General features: G+C 48.4%; 2 protein-coding genes and 1 non-coding gene across 4 annotated transcripts in view; 1 reads left to right on the top strand and 2 right to left on the bottom strand.

Moving 5' to 3' along the window:
* Positions 1-9108: 9108 nt before the first annotated feature.
* On the bottom strand, positions 9109-9180 carry Trnap-agg (transfer RNA proline (anticodon AGG)). Its single transcript has one exon. It is a non-coding gene; the product is annotated as a tRNA-Pro (tRNA).
* Positions 9181-17399: 8219 nt separating this feature from the next.
* Positions 17400-21430, top strand: Opn1sw (opsin 1, short wave sensitive). The gene is made up of 5 exons (XM_052722246.1): positions 17400-18137; positions 18370-18538; positions 18781-18946; positions 19331-19570; positions 20184-21430. The coding sequence occupies exons 1-5, from the start codon at positions 17792-17794 to the stop codon at positions 20301-20303; spliced, it is 1041 nt and encodes a 346-aa protein (XP_052578206.1). The 5' UTR covers positions 17400-17791; the 3' UTR covers positions 20304-21430.
* Positions 21431-21550: 120 nt separating this feature from the next.
* The window catches only part of Calu (calumenin), a 29556-nt gene continuing 27007 nt past the window's right edge, over positions 21551-24099 (bottom strand). For both annotated transcript variants that reach the window (XM_052722244.1, XM_052722245.1), the window contains exon 7: positions 21551-23888. In XM_052722244.1, coding sequence (XP_052578204.1) covers positions 23784-23888 — 105 coding nt within the window. In that variant the 3' untranslated portion in view covers positions 21551-23783. The remainder of the gene's footprint in view (positions 23889-24099) is intronic.

The raw sequence follows: 24099 nt of genomic DNA, 5'->3' as shown, positions 1-24099 counted from the left end.
ACCCGGAGCCCGGTGCGCAGGGAGGAGAGAGGGCGGGCCGAGGGGGCGGGGCCTGGCCTGGCCACCTGACGCGGGTGCCCGCCCGCCCGCAGCCGCCCGGAAACCCTCCCTGTCCCCAGCTCCGGACCGGGTAGGGACCCGTGCAAGAGGCTCAGCGCGTGTCCCCAGAGTGCCCAAGGCTCTCCCGAGGCAGCCCCGGGTCGGGTCCGGTGCGCCTGCACGGCGGACGTGAGCTACGGCGTCTTAAGGATGCTCCCAAGGAGTGATAAGATGGGTTGGTGCTGGCAGCAGAACCCGCCCTGGGTCAGCGGCTCGTAGGGAGGTCTCTGCTGGGTTTCAGGGCCTGGTCCGGCCTGGTGACTGAGGAAAAAAAAAAAAAACCAAACCCCAAGAATGGACTGTTTCCAGCAAGTGCGCAGACACACGCGCACTTCCTTGGTCTCCACGTAGGGTCAGCGTCCCCATGGCCGCAGTTCACAGAGTCTATCCCCACCCCTCCCGGTGGCCTCACGTGCCCCAGAGCCTCTGCAGGGCTGGAGGGTAGGGAAGCTGAGACCTGGATGTGCCAACTGCAAGGCGATCATTGCTGCCTTTCCCGAGTTCCCATCAAGTCAGAGCCAAGGACCTACTTAGAAGGAGCCCTCCGTAGTCCAGCCGTGCTGCCTCGGTGCACCAAGACCTGCCCTCTCTCCTGTCCTTTGGGTCACGCACCCTATGGCCTGTTCCGTGTGGGCACCTCTGACGTTCCCTCTAACAGAAGGTGTGGGAAACCACGGGGCTTTTTTCCCTTTTTCAACTATTCAGTCAAGAGGTGATTTTGATCTTGAGGCAGAGCTGACATCTCAGCAGGTCTCTTTCAGGTCAGAAGTGGATTCACAGGAACAGGCTCCCCGGGTCATAATTGTGGGGCATTTCTAAGCTGGGTACACATAACAGTTCTTTCTCTTGTAGTCTCATTCCTAAAGTTTGGACATGGATTGGCTGTGTTCACCTCCTCAGGCTGCCAGGCTCTTGGGCCCTCCATGTTCCACAGGAACGAAGCACTTCTTTGCCTGCCCATCCCCTGCTTATCAGTAATTTCAGCCCTGGGTTGGGAGCCTCAAGACACCCCGTCTCTTCTTGTTAGATACCTCTGCTGTGCTCCCCTCAAGAGCATCACAGTATTTCCTGCAGTTAAGGTTGGGAAGTATCCTAGTCATCGTTGGTTTTTTTAGTTTTTCTTTTTGTTTTTTAGTTTGTTTGGTTTTGGTTTTTCGAGACAGGGTTTCTCTGTGTAGCTTTGCACCTTTCCTGGAACTCACTCTGTAGCCCAGGCTAGCCTCGAACTCACGGAGATCCGCCTGGGATCAAAGGCGTGCGCCACCACCGCCTGGATCTAGTCATCTTTGTATCTCCAGCTTCCAACAAAGAACCTGGCGCGTGGAACAAAATGAGTAAACGTGGATCTTCCAACCGCGTTAATAATGCCTCATCACTCCTCACAGAATTTTAACTCAGGAACTTAAACTCACGTTTTCTATTAACAATAATGCCCAAAAGTCAGTAGTAAGTCCCAGTCACCCCAGCCCGGTGAATGGAGAAATGAAGGATGTTTCATTTTCATGGTCTCCCCGAAAGACAGGCTCCCACTCCAGACCTACGGCTGTAGTGATCCAGCGGTGGAGAAGGTCGTCCAGCCAGGCCTGGGCAGCAACGTAATTGTTAGAGATGATGGAATGTGGCTGCCATGGGGATCAAAGGAGACTAACTCTCGCAGCTCAGTGGCTCTGCCCTGTGCACCTCCTGATTCTGTCTCAGCAGCAGGTCATACTAGCGGTTGGCAGTGGGCAAAAGGAAGAAGTTGTCACTTGAACAAGTTGTCAGGTGTGACATCCAAGCTCTCCTGAGGGGAGCCTAGATCCTGAGCACTGGGACTAAGCTCTCCCTGGTTCTTGGGGTGCAAGTCACCACTCACTGTTGATCTGGGTTAACATTCAAGGGGGACCTGAACCAGTCTGTTAGTAGGAGGCAAACTCTATTCAGGCCAGCATGGGGTTGAGATGAGGGTGAAGTTAGGGGGCAGAAGGAAAGAACTTAGCAGATCTAGGGAGAGGGGTTGTGATTTACGGGTGTGTCTCTGAAAGGCCAGGCATGCTGGGAGTGTCAGCCAGGTGATCAGCTTAGAGGGATGATCTGGATTGATCCTCATAATCCCAGAGGTTAGGACTCAGCCTCACCCCCAATCCCATCCCAGAAGATCATCCTTTTTTGAGGACTGATGCAGCCATTTATCCCTCTTTACCCTGATTTCTAAATGCTCAGAGCAACCGTTAAAACATTTTTAAAATGAGCATTTGCAACATGCAGAAAAGTAAAGTTCAAAGACTAATGTAACAAACGTGTGCACACCAGACTGTTCATGTCGTTTGATTTTTCATGGGATACCGGGGAGTGAACCTTGGACCTTGTGCATGGTAGGCAAGTGCCCTCCTACCCAGCTACATCCCTAGCCATTCTTAATCTTCACTTTGAAACAAATTGTATATTTTTATTAATTCTTTGAGAATTCCATGCAGTGTATTTTGATTCTGTTTACTTCCCCCAGTCCTCCCGTGTCCACCCTCTTCACCCTCACCTCACTACCCCCAGCTTTGAGTTGTCTTTTTTAATTTCTTTTTTTTTTTTTGGTTTTTCGAGACAGGGTTTCTCTGTGTAGCTTTGCGCCTTTCCTGGGAGCCCAGGCTGGCCTCGAACTCACAGAGATCCGCCTGGCTCTGCCTCCCGAGTGCTGGGATTAAAGGCGTGCGCCACCACCGCCCGGCCAATTTCTTATTTTTTTTAATCGAGTCCATTCTGTATTGCCCTCCTACCCTTGGGAGCCGGGCCTGTCCTGGAGTGTGGTTGGCCTACCAAGGGGTCACATCATTAAAGAAAACTGAATTTCTCTCTCCCAGAAGTAATTCTGGTTTTTACAACTGTATTTTAAAATTTACTTATTTGGAGGTGTATGAGCATTTTGCACATTTCTATCTGTGCAGCACGTGTGTGACGTGCTGGGAGTGGAGTTACAGAGGGTTGTCAGCTGCTGTGTCGGTTCTGGGGATTGAACCCAGGTCTTCTGGAAGAGCAGCCAGTGCTCTTATTCACTAAGCCATCTCTCTGGGACAATTAATATTTTGCCGAATTTGATTCTAAGGTAAGTAAGCACAGAGAACAGTGTAGCAACTTGGGACCCTGTTTGGGCTAAGTTATGTACCCTCCTCACTCCCTCTTGTGATGTGCTTGGCAGCCTGGTTCCTTCACCTGCATGTATTGTGTATACACAGCCCTCTTCACGCAAGGCACCTGCAGCCATGGACCCCTACCTACATCAGGGTACACACACACCACTCTTTGAACAGTAGTTTAAGTTTCTCCATCCCTAACAACTATCAAGTGCTTTATTCAAATGGATTCCCAATGGGGCTGGAGAGATGTCTCAGCTGTTAAAGGCTAATTTTACAACAACAACAACAATAAAAGGCAAATATATTCCCAATACACCTGAGTAGAAAGAACAGAAAGGCAGTCCGACCAGAACTGGGCTTTGGGTGTGTGCCCACAGAAAGGTAAAACTGTGTCCTTGAGTAAACTTTTAGGGAGAATTCTCTATTTGTCATCTTATGCCTATGTGTAATTGGGTGCCTCTATAATTAAAACCAGATGCATTATGGAAAGGGATATGTGAAAAATAATTATATGACCTAACCTATTAATCAAAACAGAGAGCTACTCTGATTATGCACTTTAGTAACTAAACTCCTCTTGGACCCCATAAAGGGAAGCCTCAAGTCATAGTTGGGGTCCTTGAACAGTCTCTCACCCTGTGGGCCACTGATCCCATGGATTTCCTTCTGATCCACGCTGTTTGCTTTGCGTTTGAATAAAGTTTCCTTGCTGCTTTGCAGATCTGTGTCAACCCTTATTTAATTAGCAGACTGGAACCTGGAAAAACCCAACCCTGACCATCCTGGGTTTGAAAGTTGTCCTCTAGCCAGACATGGTGGTGCATGTCTTTAATCCCAGCACGTGGGAGGTGGAGGTAGGCGGATCTCTGTGAGTTTGAGGCCAGCCTGATCCATAGAGCTAGTTCCAGAACAGCCAGGGCTACACAGAGACACTCTGTCTCAAAAGACCAAAAGAAAGAAAGTTGTACATATATATTCACAAAAATTGCATAATTTTGATTTGTGTGGTTTAGACATCTGTTTAAATAATGTTACACTGTCCACCTTCATCTGCGGACCTTTAACACTGTGGGTATCCATGGTGTATCCATACAGCTGTATTCATCCTCTAGTGGCCATTTGAGCTGCTTGCAGTTTCCATAGTAAAGTGAATGCTGCAACCGGCAATTCTGTATATGCCTTCTTGGCACGTGTGTGACTGTGTCCCAGGGGCAGATACACAGAAGGGAACTTCTGGGTCACGAAATAGGTGCCTCTAAATTTTACTAATTGTAGCCAGATTACTCTGTAAAGTAGTTGGGCCAATTTAAAGGCCACAGTTTGGGGCCTTTATTTCTTTATTTCCCAGCTGCCGCTCGTATAAAAACTGCTCATTCTAGTCTCCTTGTACATTTTTCTACAATTCTTTTCATCACTTCCTTCCTTTTTTGTTTTGTTTTTGAGACAATCTCATGTGTACCCTTGGCTAGCCTAGAGCCCGCTCTGTAGAACAAGCTGGCCTCGAACTTACAGAGACCTGTCTGCTTCTGCCTCCCAAGTGCTAGGGTTAAAGGTATGTACGCCACCACACCCAGCTATGTTCTTTGATCCTTAAGTCTGCCGTCACCATGCTTCTCTAGCAAATGGAAGTGGCTTAGCACATGCCAACAATCTTCTTTCCCGGTGCCCGTATTTCCATCTGGTATTTTGGGGTTCAACTTGTTTCTAACCCCACTAAGGCTGTTCACCACCATCATTGCCTGTAGTCTACCATCATCCCCCTCAGAGCGTGATTTGATTAGATTCACTTTTTTCTTTTTCTTTCTGGTTTGTTTTGTTTTGTTGTTGTCTGTTTTGTTTTGTGTCTTACATTAGGACTGGAGCCCTAAGAATGACCTTGAACTTCTGATCCTCCTGTCTCCATCTCCCAAGTGCTAGGGTTCCAAGTGTGCACCACCATGCCCAGTTTATGCACTAGAACCCACGCTTCCTGTAGCCAGATCTTTTTCCTTTAAATCTCTACCAACCGGGCCCCTAAGGTATCTCCAGCCTCACCGATGTGCTTATCAATTCCTCTATTCACTTTTGCTTGCATTCCGTTCCTTCTTGTTTCTGTTTCCTTTTTATGAAGTATATCTATTTGCAGCATGTCAGTAAAAGTCGTTGACTGGCAATTATTCTCAGTCTTTTTGTTTGTTTGTTTGTTTTGTTTTGTTTTGTTTTTCGAGACAGGGTTTCTCTGTGTAGCTTTGCGCCTTTCCTGGAACTCACTTTGGAGACCAGGCTGTCCTCAAACACACAGAGATCCACCTGCCTCTGCCTCCTGAGTGCTGGGATTAAAGGCGTGCGCCACCACCGCCTGGCTCTCAGTCTTTTTCTTAAAATGTCCGGATTTTATACTCCTTAAATGGAAGTTAGGTGGGAATAGATTTTCCTTTCTTGGACTTTTTGTTTTGTTTTGCTGTTTGTTTTGTTTTGAAACAAGGTCTCACTCTGTAGCCCACACTGGCCAGGAACTTGCTAGGTAGCCCAGGCTGGCTTTAAACTCCAGAGCTGGCTCTGTGGACAAAATACTGTGTAAGCATGAGACCTGAGTTTGGATACTCAGAACCCACTTAAAAAGCCACGTGTGGCAGCATACAACCATAACTCTAGCCCTGGGAAGTAGAGACAGGTGGATCCCAGGGGCCTGCTGCCCAGTCAGTCTAGCCAAAATGGCAAGATCAGGTTCAGGGAAAGACCCTGTCTTAAAAAATAAGATGAAGCCGGGCGGTGGTGGCACACGCCTTTAATCCCAGCACTCGGGAGGCAGAGTTCGAGGCCAGCCTGGTCTCCAAAGCGAGTTCCAGGAAAGGCGCAAAGCTACACAGAGAAACCCTGTCTCAAAAAACCAAAAAAAAATAAAAATAAAAAAAAAATAAGATGAAAAGGAATAGAAGACACTGAACAACAAACAACATCTGGTTTTCAGGGCACACACACACACACACACACATGCCACATACACACACACATACACACCATATACACATACATACACACCACACACACCACATACACATACACACACACACCACATACACATACACATACACACACACCACACACACCACATACACATACACACACCACATACACACACACCACACATACACCACACACATACCACATGTACATACATACACACATACATGTACTACATACACACACCACACACACACACACCACACACACACATACACATACATACACACCATACCCATACCACATACACACACCACACATACATACCACACACACACCACATACATACACAACACACACACACACACACACACACACACACACACACACACACACACACACACACACACATCTACCAACAACAGCTAGGCATTTTCCTTTCTAGCTGACTTTAAGATCTTCCTTTCTCCTCGTTTCTATAGTTTTGCCACCCTCCTGAGCTCAGGATTCTTCAACCTGAGGGTTTATGTCTGGATTTGAGTCTGGGAAGTTCTCTCTCTCTCTCTCTCTCTCTCTCTCTCTCATTTTTTTTTTTCAAGACAAGGTTTCTCTGTGAAACAGTCCTGGCTGTCCTGGAACTCACAGAGATCCACCTGCCTCTGCCTCTCAAGTGCTGGAATTAAAGGCGTGCGCCACCACCGCCCAGCGATTCTGAATGGTTTGTATTAGCTCTGTTTTCCAGTTCACCAGTTCTCTCTGAGTCTAATCTGTTTGGCGCATCGTTGCCCCACTCCCCAACCCACAATGTCCACTCTCTCTTCTCTCTGTTTTTTGACAGGGTCTTGTATTGCAGGCTGGCCTGATACTCCTCAGGTAGCTGATGATGACCTTGAATGCCCGGTCCTTTTGTCTCCACTTCCTGATGCTGAGATTACAGATGTGCACCACCATGGCGTCATGCATGCCAGACAAGCATCTTCAATATTTCTTTTGTGTGTATGTGTGTTTTGCCTACATGTATGTCTGTGCACCATGTGTGTGCCTAGTTCCTGTGGAAGCCAAAAGGTGTTGGATCCCCTGGAACTGGGGTTACAGACAGTTGTAAGCTGCCATGTGGGTACTAGGAATCAAACCCAGGTCCTCTAACCACTGAACCATCTCTCCAGCTCCCTGTTTTTCATTTCTTTCTTTTTTTTTTTTTTTTTTTTGGTTTTTCGAGACAGGGTTTCTCTGTGTAGCTTTGCGCCTTTCCTGGTACTCGCTTTGGAGACCAGGCTGGCCTCGAACTCACAGAGATCCGCCTGGCTCTGCCTCCCGAGTGCTAGGATTAAAGGCGTGCGCCACCACCGCCCGGCTTGTTTTTCATTTCTTAATGTTTTATTTTATTCCCTCAACAATCTCCTTATAATCATTGTTATTTTCATTACAGCCCACTTTCTTGTCTTAATATTTACTATTTAGAGTGTACTTAGTATATAGTAGTTTTCATGTTGCGTCATCCCAGCCCCCCCCTTTTTTTTTTCAAGACAGGGTTTCTCTGTGTAGTTTTGGTGCCTGTCCTGGATCTCACTCTATAGCCCAGGCTGGCCTCGAACTCACAGAGATCTGCCATCTGCCTGCCTCTGCCTCCCGAGTGCTGGGATTAAAGGCGTGTGCCACCTGTCCGCAGTCATCCCAGCTCTTGGAGCACTCTTGTTTGCTATGTCCCTTAGGAGGAATTACCTCATGGAATAATTTCATTTCATCTGGGAGTCACCCCAAAGATGGTGACAGGGCACTCTTAGTGGGCCACGGACACGATGGACTGACTAGTAGGGACCCTAAAGAAAGCAGCTCCACATGTAGGTGATGAGTCCAAAGCATTGATTAGGGGACACACATGCAAATCAGGCTGCTGATTACCTTCGGGACAGACGTGAGGTGAGGGATTCTGCCTGGGTGTGTCCACAAAAAGGGGTTCGGGCAGAGTAATGGAAGGGTTCAAGGAATGGCTGCAGATAGAGTGAGTTTGGTTGTCTGGCAACTTTTCCATTATTTTTAATTTATTTTTATTTTTGACAATTTCATACATGTATCCAATGTGCCCTGATCATATCTGCTCCCCATCCCTCCTCCCTGTCCCCACAGCCTCTGCCCCAACGTGTCCCTAACTTTGTATCTTAAAAAAACAAAAACAAAAAACAGAAAACAAGTCATTGAGTTGAATTAGTGTTCAGCGTGTGCATGGGTGTGCCCCCTCCCCATGGAGCATGGGAGGGACTCCATGCCAGAACAGAACTGGTTTTCCTTCCCCCAGCAGCCACCAACTGCCAGTAGCTCGTGGGCTGGGTGTGGGGCCAGGCGAGTCCCACCCGACTGGCCGCGTCTTGAGCGACCACCTGAACACTTGTACCAGTGCCTGGGGACGGCCGAGTCTGTGGGAGAAACACACAGCTGGCTGCGGAACCGTTTCCTATGCAGTCGGTACGTCTTCTCGTTTAGAAGTGGAAGAAACTGGGACTCCTACACAAACTTGTGGTGTCTTCAGTAGGTTTCTTTCTGGTGCTCACTCTCTCCATCCTCTCCTCTCCTTTCCCTTTTTATCTTTCTTTTCTTTTTTTTGGTGAAATTCACCCCATATACCCTGGCTTATTGAAACATCTCTGTAGAACTCTTTCTTGCTTCAGTGTGGTTATGTGGCGTTTCTAGGAATTCCAAGGGTCAGGAACCAGGTTTTCATTTTGTCCTTTAGTTAGGTCGGTCCCCAGCACCGTGTAGATGACTTAGACAAGGCTCCTCTCACACAGGACTCCCAAATGGATGCCTGGAAATCGTGTTTGTCCACTTTGACCACATGGACATAACAGACTAAGACTCTGAGGTGACTGACTGCTGCCATCAAGATCCTTTAGCCATACCTCTGGCCTGAGCAGGCAGTGTCTATGGCAGCCGGCCAAGGGAGATCAGAAAAGAATAAACAGGGCTTGTCCGGGATTTGAACCCGGGACCTCTCGCACCCTAAGCGAGAATCATACCCCTAGACCAACAAGCCACTGGCGTTTGCCCCTGGCCAGATGTGTCCTCTCTGCCACATCATCATCATTAGAGGCAGCAGTTGTGGTTCCTAGGAGCAGTTAGTTTCTCTGCCACTCCTCTCCGGTTGGCTGCCAGCCCAGGCAGGCAGTACTCCAGCAGGCCTTGCTCCTGGGCTCTTCCCTCAGCCGCTCAGCCACTCCTCCGCCTGGGGCCCCATACAGGGCTCATTCTTCCAAATGCATTGGTGGAAGAAGTCCAGGCCCTGGCGGGCAGAGAAGGCCAGGCCCCAGCAGGCACCTCTTCTCTGGGTAGCCCCGGGGCTGACTAGGCCTGTCTAGGAGTTCTTACAGTCGATTGGGAGCTGTTCTGCTTTTTTAGTTCCTGATCTGACCACCAGGGAAAGATTCTTCACACCTGGTAAACTCCCGGGTGCCAACCCAGAAGCTGGACCCAGCTCACTCTTGCCTAGGCTGCATTGGCTGACTTGCCTGGTCTCTTTCCATTTGCTGGGAAAGGCAACACTTGCCCTGTCTACCTTACAGGGTGATGTCAGGACTAGGTGAGGGACATGTAAAGAGCTCTACAACACAAGTAGTTACAGTGATAACTAAGACGAGGAAGGACCCAAGAGAAGAGTGGCAGCTTACTGCCTGCTGCAGGCCAGGCCAAGCGTGTGCTCTGTGCTTTCCCACCAGACAGCCTGGTGAGGGCCATGTTCTCTGCTGAAGATAAGGATGCTCACCTGCACTCACTCAGTGTCTCCGGTTATTGGAATGCTTCCTCTGGCCTAGCCTCAGCTTCTGCGGCCATCTGCATCTGGAACTGCTTTACATGCAGGACACACAGCTTCCCAGACTGTCTAGAAAACTGGAGACAGGAATCCATCTTTACATATCCACACTGCGTTCCCCACCCCAGCCAGCCCTGCTCGGCGGTCCAGGGAAACTGCCAAGTGTCAGCTCCTAAACTGCTCTCACCTCAGAGAGTTAGGAGGCGGTTTTGGAGGCCAGGCACTGGCACAGCCTTTAATCAGAGGCTCGGAGGCTGATGCCAGCATGGATTACATAGCACGTTTCAGGCCATCTGAGGCTGCAGAGTGAGACCCTGTCTCAAGAGGGAGGAGGAAGAGAGAGCCAACTATGAGTGACCAGGGCCCAAGGACACGGAATCAGCTTGCCCCGAACACCGTTTTCCAGAGTGGCGGCAGGTTCATGAAGTTTCTATAGTTATAGAACAGGGGTGTTAGAAGTTAGAGCCCTTTTCACATGCATTGATGGGAATGTCACGTAGGTGGATTAGAGCAAAGTGAGGAAATCTCTGCTATGGTGTCAACTGCTATCTGATGACATTCTTTTTTGGATGGTGGAAGCTAGTGGTCTGTTAAGACATTCCAAAATGTTTCATGTGATAGTCACAAGGATACTAGGTCAGACACGGAGGTGGGCAATATAGATTTAATATGGATAAAGATAACCCAAGATAAATAAACTTAGCTCCAGATCTACAACATCCCAACTGTCCACCATTATTAAATTTTTCAGTCTAGTGCTCTTCCAACTGAGCTGCTTTGGCAGCTAACACAATTATGAAATTCTAATCAGTTGAGTAGTCTCACAGAACCTTTGACATAGGCATAGTTTGTTTCTGAGGACTTCCATTCACACGAGGATGACCTGCACACTGCCTATGGGCGGTGTGGATGGGGGCCCAACAGGTGGGAAGGATCCCCAAAGAGAATGAGGGGTGAAGTCATGGCTCACGTGTTAGGACCGTGTAGGAGACACAGTGGTCTCCGCTGGGCTTATTCCACATCTAACACATATGGAGCCCTTTCTTGCTTTGGGCAGGGGCTTCTGTGAGCGGGGAGCCCCTAGTGGGCACAGTCTTCAGTGGTCTTCGAGTCTAACCCTGTGCCTGGCCTTTGGCAAGCCTGACAGTGCCAATGGCCGTCAGCAGATCTTAGGCCTGATCCGCTTAAGCACGTGACAGGACCAATCTCACCGAATTCTCCATGCAACTGTACCTGTAGTTGCCACACAGCAGAGGCTGTGGAAGTAATAAATGAATGAATGAATGAAAGTCTCAGGAATGTGCACACACAAACGAAATCACTAGTGGAAACAGATGTTCAGGGGAGTCCTGAGTAGAACCCCAGACTGTGAAGTGATAGGCCTCACTTCTGGGGATGGACGAGCCAGCCTTCCTTTGCTCCTGGGCTGGAAAGTGTTATTATTGTCGCTCAGGAGTGTCTGTATCACACAGGCGGTTCTTCTGACCAGTCATGGGGAGGGGGTGGGGCTCATCTATTCTTAAACCAGAGAAGCTTTTCCTGTAGCTGTTCCTGTGCTGCCCACTGATTTATAAATAAAAGGACTCAACACGTCATTCCATGACCTCAGCGCACATTTTCCCTGATGGGTGTGTCGGGGGCTGATGTTGCTCCTGAGGGGACTTTGCTGAAGAGGCGTCAGAGCTGAAACTCCACCTAGGTCCTGACCAGTGCTTTTGGGTGGGGGAGGTTCTGAGTTTGGGGCAGGATTGTTCTCTGTGTGGCCTCTCTGGAGCAGGATTCTGTGTCCTGAGTGCCAGCCATCTATCTCATTTCTGCGGTTTGGGCATCATGAACCATCCCTCTATGCTTTCAGATGCTTCCTGAATGGGATGGTGGGTAGGGGGTGGGGCAAGGGTGCCCTGATGGAAATCCATCAGCACCTGCCTGCAGTTTAGTGCCAGACTAAAGTGGCTGTGCCCTGGATCCATGCTGTAGAATTCCAGGCCCGTCATTGTTCATGTGTTTCTGCATCCAAGAAGCCACAGATAGAATTTTTCTAGAGAGCCCCCTGCTGTACCTCTGGAGCTCCTTCACTTCCTCCCAAGCAGGAGGATGGCTTTCAGTCAGGCAAATCCTTGGGGACTCTGTCATATCTACTAACGCATGTCAGGCCTTCCTGGTTCTAATCATGCATCCGGAGAACCTTGTGGCTCATACTCAGCAAAACTGTCACAAACATGTCAAGCTCACTGTCACCTCTGCAGGAAGAGCACAGCGACACTGCTGATGAGATGGCCCAGTGGGTGGGGGTGACTGCTGCCCAGGCTGATGACTCAGACGGTGGAAGGGGAGAACCAGCTCCCACAGGTTGTCCCTTGACCTCCACATGTGTCGGGGGCACAGGCTAACCCGAGATGTCTCTGGAAGGAGTGACTGAGGAGTTGGAGCCTGGGTAGAATGAAATGTGACGGTATGTTCTTTTGGTAATTTTTGAAGTTTATAAATACTAAGCAGAGAGGAAAAATGATTAGGACAGGGAGGCATACACCCCAAGCCTCCAGATACAAGACATTCCCTGGAGCAGAGGAGCTCCCTGGACTTGGGGAATTCCACCTCACCCAGTGCTTCTGGCTTATGTGCTGTGAGTCCATCCTGGGAGTCAGTGACCTAGTGGTACATTGTGTCTGCTGTTGAGGACATTGTTTATCGTATCCCTCTGCCCCGGTGTCTCCCCTGTGAGGTCCCCCAGAGAGGTATTCTTATCTATCAGAACCACAGAAATAGTTGGTTTGCATTGGTTTGTATCAACTCTTGCATAGACTCTCCTGAACTCCAAATTATGTAAATGAGTAGCTTCTTTAACAGTGGTTCTCAACCTTCCTAATGCTGTGACCCTTTAATACAGTTCCTCATGTTGTGGTGACCCCCCAACCAGAAAATTATTTTCATTGCTACTTTCAAAACTGTAATTTTGCTACTGTTATGACTCTAATATAAATATTTGTGTTTTCTTCCGGGCAGTGGTGGCGCACGCCTTTAATCCCAGCACTCGTGGGGGCAGCAGAGCCAGGTGGATTTCTGTGAGTTCAAGGCCAGCCTGGGCTACAGAATAAGTTCCAGGAAAGGCACCAAAGCTACCCAGAGAAACCCTGTCTCGAAAAACCAAAAAAAAAAAAAAAAAAAAGTGTTTTCCAATGATCCTAGGTGACCCCTGTGAAAGGATCATTCGACCCCCAAAGGGGTCACAACCCACAGGTAGAGAACTGCTGTCTAGAATGCTTGGACTAAGTCTGTGGCCCTGGGTGGCAAGTTCACAGGGTGATCAGAGTTCACTGTCAGAATTCTCACTCCACGGTGCTGGGTTCCTGCTTTTGACTCATGGCCTCTTGTGGTGTCCCATATATTTCTACAAGTCTCCTGTAATCTATTTAGGAATAAGAGGCTGTGAACCCTTAATGAGAATAGAAGAAAAATCCCTGCCGTGCTTAAGAAAATATCCCCTTTCCTAGGACGCTGAGCATTTAGAATGTGCATCTAAATGGAGGGGAGGGGACTCTTTTCCTCAGGGAGGAGGACTTGGCCGTGGAGGTCAGAGAAACAGAAAATGCCGAGTATCATGAAAAGCATATTTAGAAAAAGAAATGGAGACAGCTTTTTCGAGGAAGGAAAAGAAAGCTCTCTGCAGGTAGGAATTGCTGCTCTGGAAAAGGACCAGAGCTGGGCCCCTAGCACCTACCTCGGGCGGCTCACAACGGGCTACTGTAACTAGAGCTCTAGGGGATCTGGCACACTCTTCCAGCCTCTGCTGACACCCACAGGCACGTGTCACACTCATACACACATACACACTAAAAAAAAAAAATGTGAAAAGCATTCCCAAGAATGAGGATGCACTAGTGAGCCAAGGAATAGGCCAAAAGACAATGCCTTTTGTGTCATGGCCTTCCTTCCTCCTTTGCCCATGTCCTCTCCGTGGAATCTCCCATCTGTCCCTCACTGCATGGCTTCAGGGTCTCTGGAGAGGCGTGCCTCTGCTGGGCGTGGGTGAGAATGTGTGCTTTGGTGATACTCCTTTTGGCTTAAGCTTCACTGGGCCATCTATCACATCGTAACTGGGTCCGGGTTCCTCCCAACCCCTCTGACATGGGAGGGGGCTGTCTGAGCAGGTATCTGGATATCAGAGAGGCCCAAGAAGTGTCAACCATTTAGCCTTACTTTAGGGGTAAGAGAGCCAAGGCTGTCTTGACTCTAGGGCAGTCAAAAACCATGTGCAGACAGCAGAGGCTGACTTGCAGAACGCTGGTTGAGCAGTTGCCATGTGGCCTCTGGCTCTGTCCTCAGGTGCTGCCCAGGTGGATTCTGGATCCTCAGAAGGATTTTTCTAGTAATCTCTGCAGGATCCTACCTGTGGGTGGGCATCTGTGTGGGGTAACGTGTGTGTGCACCTGGGAATGTCAGTCTTTCCAAAATGGCTGCCTCGTCTCCTCCTAGTGCTTTTGACTTAGGATTCAAGAGACTGTAACAAATATCCTGGTCAGGCTAGGTTATGACTTTGGGTTTTGTTTTTTGTTTAAAGAGTTTTTTTTTTTAATTTTAATTTTTTTTTTTTTTTTTGGTTTTTCGAGACAGGGTTTCTCTGTGTAGCTTTGCGCCTTTCCTGGAACTCACTTGGTAGTCCAGGCTGGCCTCGAACTCACAGAGATCCGCCTGGCTCTGCCTCCCGAGTGCTAGGATTAAAGGCGTGAGCCACCACCGCCCGGCGAGAGTTTTTTTTAATGTATTTTTTATTATTTTAATTGTATGTAGGATGCACGCGCACACACGTGCGTGCGTGCGTGCGCGCGTGCGCGCACACACACACACACACACACACACACACACACACACACACACACACACACACGTATCTGTGGAGGCCAGAAGAGGGCGCTGGATCTCCTGAAGATGGAGTGAAAGCAGTTGTGAGCCACTCAATGTGGGTGCTGGGAACTGAACTTGGGTCCTCTGTAAGAGCAGTATGTACTCTTAAGCACTGAGCCATCTCTCCAGTCCAGGCTTAAAATATAACACACACACACACACACACACACACACACACACACACACACACACACACATATATCCAAACACATTGTATTAGAAAAGGCTAGTGGGCCAGAGGAATGGCATGGTGGAAGCTGGCCGACACTGTAGGTGTCATCCAGGCTGGGTGACTAGGGTAGCAGGGCCTGTGGCAGACAACTCATACAGGCCACGTCTTCCGCTCTCACACTTCTCTAAGGGTAGGAAAAGGGAAAGGTGGCTGAGAAGGCAGCACACGCTACATGGTGAAATGGCTGTGTACAAGCATGAGGACCTGAATCCAGAGTCCCGGGACCCAGCTCTCCTCTCCCCCTCTCCCCAGCACCCCCCCCCCTTTCGTGCCCATTCCTTTTTAGTTTGGTTTCTGTGAGCCACCAAGTCCAGTTAGTGCTGGAGTGTGGATGACCTGGTTGGCTGGATCTTCGGCAGGTAACCACAGCAGCTGTGTGGTCTTGAGTGCCATGACCTTGAGGTCATGAGGTCATGTCCAGAAGATGGCATTTCACAGCCCCCCTCCCCATTCTCCGGCTTTTATGTTCTTTCTGTTCTCTCTTCTGTGATGGTCCCTGAGCTCTGTGTGTGTGTGTGTGTGTGTGTGTGTGTGTGTGTGTGTGTGTGTGAGAGAGAGAGAGAGAGAGAGAGAGAGGGAGAGGGAGGGAGGGAGGGAGGGAGGGAGGGAGGGAGGGAGAGGGAGAGGGAGAGGGAGGGAGAGGACATAGATGCTCCACTTAGGCCTGAGCACTCAGTAGACACTTATTTTCAGCCCTTTGACCAGCTGAGTCTCTTCATTAACTGCTTCCCACTGCGGAAAGAAGCCTCTCAGGCTAAGGTTGAGAGCAGCTCTAATCCATGTGTGTAAGTATAAATACTTAAAAGGCAGTTAACAACATGTAGATAGGCCTCCCAAGCTATGGGCTTTTTACAGCCTTGTAAAAAAGATTTACAGTGCCAGGTATGAATTCCCTCCCGTGTGCCAGGCCTAAAATCCAACCAGGAAGTGATTGGCTATCCCGTAACCTCTACCTGATATGTGGGTATCATAGCCTTTAGGGTTCACTACTGGACAAAATTGACACCCCCCTCCACATGGCATGTATAGCACCTGCTGGCACCTTAAAAGCTAGCCTTCAGAGACGTTTTCAGGTGAGTTCCAGCTTGATTTCTCTTACGACAAAGTCGTCAAAGATAGGGTATCCCCCCCCCCCCCCCCCCGGTTTTTCAAGACAGGGTTTCTCTGTGTAGCTTTGCACTTTTCCTGGCACTCACTCTGTAGCCCAGGCTGGCCTCAAACTTACAGAGATCTGCCTGGCTCTGCCTCCCGAGTGCTGGGATTAAAGGCGTGTGCCACCACCGCCTGGCCAGAGATAGGGTCTTAACAATCTGGCTCTGGTGGGCAACCAAGAGCAATGGCAATAGCGTGTGCTGTTTTCAGGGACCTGTGGGACTTGTAGGGAGGTATCTCATGCCTGATACTAAGACACTCACTGAATAACCTGTATAGTTTGAGGGAAGTATTGTTCAGTGTGCAGGGTACCTGTGTTCAAACTCCGTTTAAAAAAATCCTCTTTTAAGTTTTCTTTTCTTTTTTATTTATGTCTATGTATGAGCACTATGTGCATGTCTGGTGCCTGTGGAGGCCAAGAGAGTGCTGGATCTCCTTGGAACTGGAGTTAGTCAGATGTAGGCCACCATGTGGGTGCTGGGAACCAAACCTGGGTCCTCTGAAAGAGCAGCAAGTGCTCTTAACCACGGAGCCATCTTTCGAGCGCTCGTATTTTAGTTTGCTGTGGTGGTTTGAATGAGAAATGGTCCCCATAGGCTCGTGTATTCGAACGCTTGGCGCACAGTTGATGATGGGGAGCGGGTAATGGAACTTTCAGGGTGTAGATCCTTGCTGGAGGAAGTGTCTCACTCACCAGGGGCAGGCTTTGAGAGATTGTGTGAGGCTGAGTGTGTCCATTACCCCACAGTGACCCTGACTGATTCAGGAGTTTCATTCTCTTCTGCTCTAATCTAAGAGGCAGCCTGGAGGTCCAACTAGGAAGATCTCATGCAGAGGACCAACGAGACAGAAGTGGCTCAGGCCCACCCTGGACCCCTAGGCAGGGTGCAGCTGCTTCTGGAATGTTCCATGACAAAGGGGGCTGCAGAGATGGCTCAGTGGTTACGAGCACTGGCTGCTCTTCCAGAGGACCCGGGTTCAACTCCCAGCACCCATATGGCAGCTCACAACTGTCTGTAACTCCTGTTCCAGGGGGGTCTGACACCCTCACACAGACATATGCAGGCAAAAGATCAATGCACATGAAATAAAATTATTAAAAAAAAATCTAGAAAATGCTCCCACTTTCTGTTTCCTCTGAGGTGGATTCCCAGCCTCTCTGGATAGGGACCCACAAAGGACCAGGTGAGGTACAGAGAACCCTGAAGCCCAAAGCAGAGGTGAGGATGAGATGTAGGCAGCATTTACAGTGGATATAGGTCAGCCTCTTCCAGGCCACAGAATATTGACCCACCTCAGCACCCAGCCTTGCATATCCAGGTTCTCTGACCCCAATCTTTTATCCTCTGAAGAACACAATCAGCTTTGGGATCATGAAAGGTTTAGGTGGGGATGGAGAGGCCCCTAATCCTGGACTTCATCTTTGGGAGGCTTAGGATCATTCCAAGTCCCACTATGTCTTTAAAGGAAGGTACTGTGGGGAGGGGCAACAGCAGAATAATAATCTGTAAGAGGGACTGGAGGTGGTGGTGAGGGCGTCCCAAACACAAGATGTCAGGAGAAGACGAGTTCTACCTGTTTCAGAATATCTCCTCGGTGGGGCCCTGGGACGGGCCCCAGTACCACATTGCTCCTGTCTGGGCCTTCCGCCTCCAGGCAGCCTTCATGGGACTTGTCTTCTTTGCAGGGACCCCGCTCAATGCCACAGTGCTGGTGGCCACACTGCTTTACAGAAAGTTGCGGCAGCCCCTCAACTACATTCTGGTCAATGTGTCCCTCGGGGGCTTCCTCTTCTGCATCTTCTCCGTTTCCACTGTCTTCATCGCCAGCTGTCACGGCTACTTCCTCTTTGGCCGCCATGTTTGTGCTCTGGAGGCCTTCTTGGGCTCTGTAGCAGGTACCACAGGCAACCGGGGCTAGGAAGAGGCAAAGGATGCTGCTCCAGGATTGGAACCTGGAGCCAGACTTTTGGTTTGGAGCAGGCCCTTAATTACCCTGAGTAGTTTGACCAGAATAGGATGTGTGAGCATTCGACTCTATTCTAATTCTCTGAACTTGCGCAATTCCATTTGCATTCCGCTCCAGGCTGGGTGAGGCTACCTACCCTATTTGTTTCACATTTGCCACAGGTCTAGTGACAGGATGGTCGTTGGCTTTCCTGGCTTTTGAGCGCTACATTGTCATCTGTAAGCCCTTTGGCAACGTCCGCTTCAACTCCAAGCATGCATTGATGGTGGTCCTGATCACTTGGACCATTGGTATCGGCGTGTCCATCCCACCCTTCCTTGGCTGGAGCAGGTGAGAGTGTAGGGCGGTGGTCTGATGTGGGAAGAGACTGGGTATAAGCTTTCATTCTTGGATATGCATTGGTAGAGTAAGGTAGGGAAAAGGGGCAGCTGGAGACATCGGAGTTTACTATGCAGCTGGAATGGCTGTATTCTTTCGGCATTCTTCCAACTGGAGAAGCTAACCCAGGAATCCCTGCTCCTACCCTGCTAGTTCTCAAGGAGAGTCCAGAGTGAATGTTGGATCCTTTTCAGGTTCATCCCTGAAGGCCTGCAGTGCTCCTGCGGCCCGGACTGGTACACGGTGGGCACCAAGTATCGAAGCGAGTACTACACCTGGTTCCTCTTCCTGTTCTGTTTCATCGTGCCTCTTTCCCTCATCTGCTTCTCCTACTCCCAGTTGCTGAGGACTCTCAGAGCTGTGAGTGGCTTTTGAGAGGGTCAGGTAGGAGTAAATCAGGAGGCTCCAGGACAGACAGCGTGTGTGTCTGCCCCAGGACATGTCTGGAATATCCACAGTCAGATAGAAGGAATATCAGGAGCTAGCGAGAGTGGGTAAGGGGGAGTGAAAAATTGTGGAGTTACAACTCAGCGGTACAGCACTTGCGTAGCAGGTGTGCGGGACTGGTCCCCAGCACAAGAGGAAGTGAGGGAAGGAGTAAAAGACCCAAGAAAGAGGGAGTGAGGCTGTGATCTTTCTGAATGTCAGAGCTGAGATTCATCTCCATGATGCCTCCCTCAAGGGAAAGCCAAACTCAGCCAGAAGAGCCAGTGAGAGGGTTATGACCCTTGTGCTCATTTCCAGGTGGCAGCTCAGCAGCAAGAGTCAGTGACGACCCAGAAGGCTGAACGGGAGGTGAGCCACATGGTGGTGGTGATGGTGGGATCCTTTTGCCTCTGCTACGTGCCCTATGCTGCCCTGGCCATGTACATGGTCAACAATCGTAACCACGGGCTGGACTTACGGCTCGTCACCATCCCTGCCTTCTTCTCGAAGAGCTCATGTGTCTACAATCCCATCATCTACTGCTTCATGAATAAGCAGGTAAAACTCTATCTACATTCCCATGAGGTCCTGGGCCATTAGACCCTGGTTCTTTCCCTATTGACCATGTTTTAACTCAGCACGGTGGACGCTACACAGGCCTTATAGATGAGGAAAACTACAGGAAGTCCAAACAAGCCAGGAAACTCTTGGTAGGCACATGTATGAAGAGGGTGGTTCCTAAAATACTAAAGAGAGGATAGACTTCGAGCTAGAAAAATTGAGTAGTCAATGCTAAGGATTGAACACCGGACCTTTTACATGCTAGGCAAATACTTTTATTACTGAGTTATATATCCCTACCCTTAAGTTTTCTGTTTTGGTGAAAAAGTAATAACATCAGTAATAACAGACTTCTAGCTTTTTGTAATTTTTTCCCCCTCTTTTTAAGATAGGGTCAAACTGTGTAGCCCTAGCTGTCCTGGAACTTCTATGGAAACTAGGCTGGCCTTGAACTCAGAGATCAGCCTGCCTGTCCCCAAGTGCCGTGTATGTCCAGCCTTCTGCAAATTCTTAATCTGGCCCTCCTAAAGTCTAGCCTGCAAGAGCAAGTAGTTAAAAGTGGAGTTTACGTAGTTTTTAGGACAAGGATGACATACACCTTTCCTTCTAGTTCCGGGCTTGCATCCTGGAGATGGTGTGCAGGAAGTCCATGACAGACGAATCCGACATGCCTGGCTCTCAGAAAACAGAAGTTTCTACTGTCTCTTCCAGCAAAGTTGGCCCTCACTAAGGACCGCCAATTGGCCTGCTGGCGGCAAGCAGAGCACCATTTAGTTTCTACATTCTCCATTTAAACCCTAACGCAGGGAAAAGATGGGAAGGGGAGCGGTAGCACTCCTGGCAGGCAGTTCATTTCCTATTGCTGACTTCCTGTCAGCAAGGTTGCTGTTCCCATGCGGGCCATTTCAACAGTCACAGTTTCTACTCCTAAGTGGCCCTTCACTCCTGGAGAACTGTAGGAGAAAGGGCTGTTTCTGGTGTATGGGTAACACTTTCCTTTTCAGTCATTTTTCTTCTTCCTTGCTGGACCCGAGATATGTCTTGTGTTAGAGTAAGCGATGGGGCAGTGGGAAAAAAGGCAGCGACCACCAAGCACCTACAGGGAATTTAAAGGAACTTACCTGTGTGGTGTCTCCCAGCTGCTGCAGCCTAGGCTGTGGCGGCCATGGTTGGAGCTGCCTCAGCTCCCTCATCTCAAACAGAATTATTCTAGGCGTTCTCCTCCACTTGGCTAAATGAATGTATTCACTTAGAGCTGTGCATTGATTAAAGTTAGAACTTTAATCCTGTGACGTCCTCAAAATGAGTTTGCATGTCTCAGTACCATTTATAAATCAAACCCAAGTGCTAAAAACATTTTACCTTACCCTCTTCCTACACCTGCTGCTCTTGGAAAAATGAGCTCCTTTGAAATGAAAACCAAGATAAATGTGTGTTCAATTCTACTCAAGGAATGCTGGGTGCCATTATCAGGTAATGATGCACTGGAAGGCAGGAGGGTCATAGCAGTGAGAAGCAACCAGAAACCTCAGGAATAGGAAAGGACTAAGTGTGAGGGAGACGTCAGTGTTCTCTCTCAGCCTGGTGGGGAGATATGGTGGACCTTCTGGGAGAATTCCTTTTCTTTGACATTTTACAACAGAATTCTAAGCCATAATCCCATTTCTTCCTTCCTTCCTTCTTTCTCTTTAAGAAATGATTTATTTTTATTTGATGTGCATTGGTGTTTTGCTTGCAATGTATGTCTAGGTGAGGGTGTCACATATCCTGGAATTGGAGCTACAGACAGTTGTGAGCTGCCATGTAGGTGCTGGGAATTGAACCCGGGTTCTCTGGAAGAGCAGTCAGTGCTTTTAACTGCTGAGCTGTCTTGCCAGCCATTTCTTGGTTTCTTGAGACAGGGTCTTGCTATGTAGCCTTGGCTGTCCTGGAACACAATCCCATTTCCAAGAGAATGAAAGACACATAAGACCCTGATGAATGTAAACAGTTTTATTCAGAAACAGATAGGTACCTGTTTGCATTACAGAATATAAAACTTGGTTTACACTCTATAAAAAAGAACCAATACTCAAATTCAAGAGAGTTTAGCATTCACAGAGCACACCCTATGGACATGCAGCCACTGCTCATTGCCTCAGATTTGATTTAAACCAGAAACCCAAACCCCAACACTATGTGGGGCTCATGGAGATGAGAGCAGTTCTTGCTGCTGAGCACCCCATGTCCAGAATATGTCATCGTAACACACTACACTTGCTGGTTAAGTGTGTGACTTTCACATCAGTGTTAGGCTCTGTGCACCGAACGAGCTGTAAGGCCCTCTTGCCACACAGTGTATGATGCACCCTTTCTAAGCCAGGGCTGGTGGCATTAATTATCTCTGGTCTCCTTAACAATAAAGAGTTGAGGATCTGGAAGGCAGAGAATGTTCATTACTCCTATCCTGGGATTAAAACATCGAGTGTATCTGCTATCAAGAGCTTGATGCAATGGCTGGGGTGAAGTTATACCACACCTGGCTCTTCACCACACCAAGCAGCCTACCTCAACAGGATTGTGGAAGACCAAAGGGTAGGTCTAGGTTCAGATATGACCACCACCCAGCACCACCTGAATGTATTATTCAGCTATAGGAAATAATAAAGATTACACATATATATCTATATATTTATCTTAGTAACCTGAGGGTTAAAAATTTAGAATACAATAATTCTTCTGAAGAGGCCCATTAGTAAGAGACCAAAATATTGGGTTGCACAAAATATGGGTAAATGGAGTTGGCAACCGATGGGGTTTTTGATAAGGACGGCAACCTGATGGTCCATGACCTTCCTACCTACCCCACCTTTTAGTGTCAGAGAGAAAGGGAGATGGCAAAATGGGATGTGATGGTTAAAGACAGGAAGGGTGAGCAGTGGTCCTCAAACCAAGGAGCCCCCTCTGTATGTCCTTCCATCCTTGAGTCAGAGCTCAAGCTCTGGTAAGCAGAGGCCTGACAGAGAGTGGTTTGTGTTCTGAGGTATGAGGATCCCTGGTCAAGTCAGCAGCATGAGGGTTTTAGAAACCAGCCCACAAGACAGGAACGCTGCAACCAAGCTTGTAACTAATACTGCTGTTTAACCGTTGTCCACAAGAGAAAAAGAAGGAAAAACCCCCACTGTATCAGGAGGTTCAATGTGTTCATGTAAGGTGCCCAAGTCATTCATCTTGTGGCTTTTTAAGCAAATTCCCATTCAGTAATTATTTTTCCCGTTAAAGGCACTTTCAATGACATGATTGGAAAAAAGTCAATTGTAATTGCAGTAAAACCAAGATTGATTCCTAGGAAGGGGCTGGATGGGGCCTTACAGTGACTTCAATAGGTACACAATCAGAATAAAATGCATGCCCTGCACACACTTTTTTCCTTTCGTTTTCCAGCTGTTTCTAGTTGGAAACAGCTCTATAAAGAGCTAGAAATAGCCCTGTGAAGAGATCATACACACTACTTGATTCATTTTTCAAGACACTGGCCCCAATTCTTCCCACCACAGCTGTGCTTGACAGAATTAGCAAACAGCTAGTCCTAGAGGGGGAAAAGAATGAAGTCAAGTTGTGTCAAGCTGCTCTACAGCACAGGGATCCAGCCTTGCCCAGACGGCGGCAGGCTCAGTGGTTGGCCTGTGACAACTGAACGGCCACTTATAAAATGAAGCTTTTCAACAGGCAAGATAAAGCATTCTCTCTCTAAACATAAATGACGGAGTACAGGTTTTTCCTTTTTTTCTCTCCTGAACATTTCTATTGATCTCAGGCTTTAAAAAAAATTAGTTAAGTGAGAATTACAAAAAAAATGTGTGGTAAGGGGTGAGAAAGAGTAAAGGCTAATAATTGCCTACAAGTGTGGGTCGAGGATCTTGATCCTTCATGTTATACTCCCAACTAGAGAACAATACAAAAATAAACACACCATGTTATACATTATACAAAGTGTAAACCTACAAACACAAGTGTACTAATCAGAGTTGTTTCTCAGAAGCACGGGTCCCCTCCAGTCCCTCAGAGGGGAGGAGTAATGGGGACGGGATGGTTTTCATTATCTCAATATGCCTTTTCATGTCTTAAAAAGTTTGTAACAACAGTCTCAGTAGCGCAAACAATTTCATGTGAAACCAGAGCTGTAAAAATAAATTACTTTTGAAGAAATGTAGGTTCCTCTGTCTGCAGCTTAGAACTCATCATGTCGCACTAAGGCCTCCCCAAAATCTGTGGCCTGGCTGCCCACAAATAAATCATACTTGTCGACAATCTCCTCCTTGGTAAGCTTGCCATCCTGAAATCACAGGGAACAGTGAATTGAGGTCATATATACTTGCCATCCAAATTCAGAAAGACTGCTATAAAATAAGAATAACTTGAGACTGTGATAACTTAAGATTCTAGTTCCCTCTACATGCAAACTCAAGTGTTACCCCATCCCTCCTTTGCATGCACGCACGCATACGCACACACACATAGCGCACGCGCGTGCGCACACACCACAC

The sequence above is a fragment of the Peromyscus californicus genome, unplaced genomic scaffold, assembly GCF_007827085.1.
Source record: "Peromyscus californicus insignis strain IS unplaced genomic scaffold, ASM782708v3 Scaffold_6__1_contigs__length_162567912, whole genome shotgun sequence".
Taxonomy (NCBI): domain Eukaryota; kingdom Metazoa; phylum Chordata; class Mammalia; order Rodentia; family Cricetidae; genus Peromyscus; species Peromyscus californicus.
This window is presented reverse-complemented; position numbering and strand designations above follow the sequence as displayed.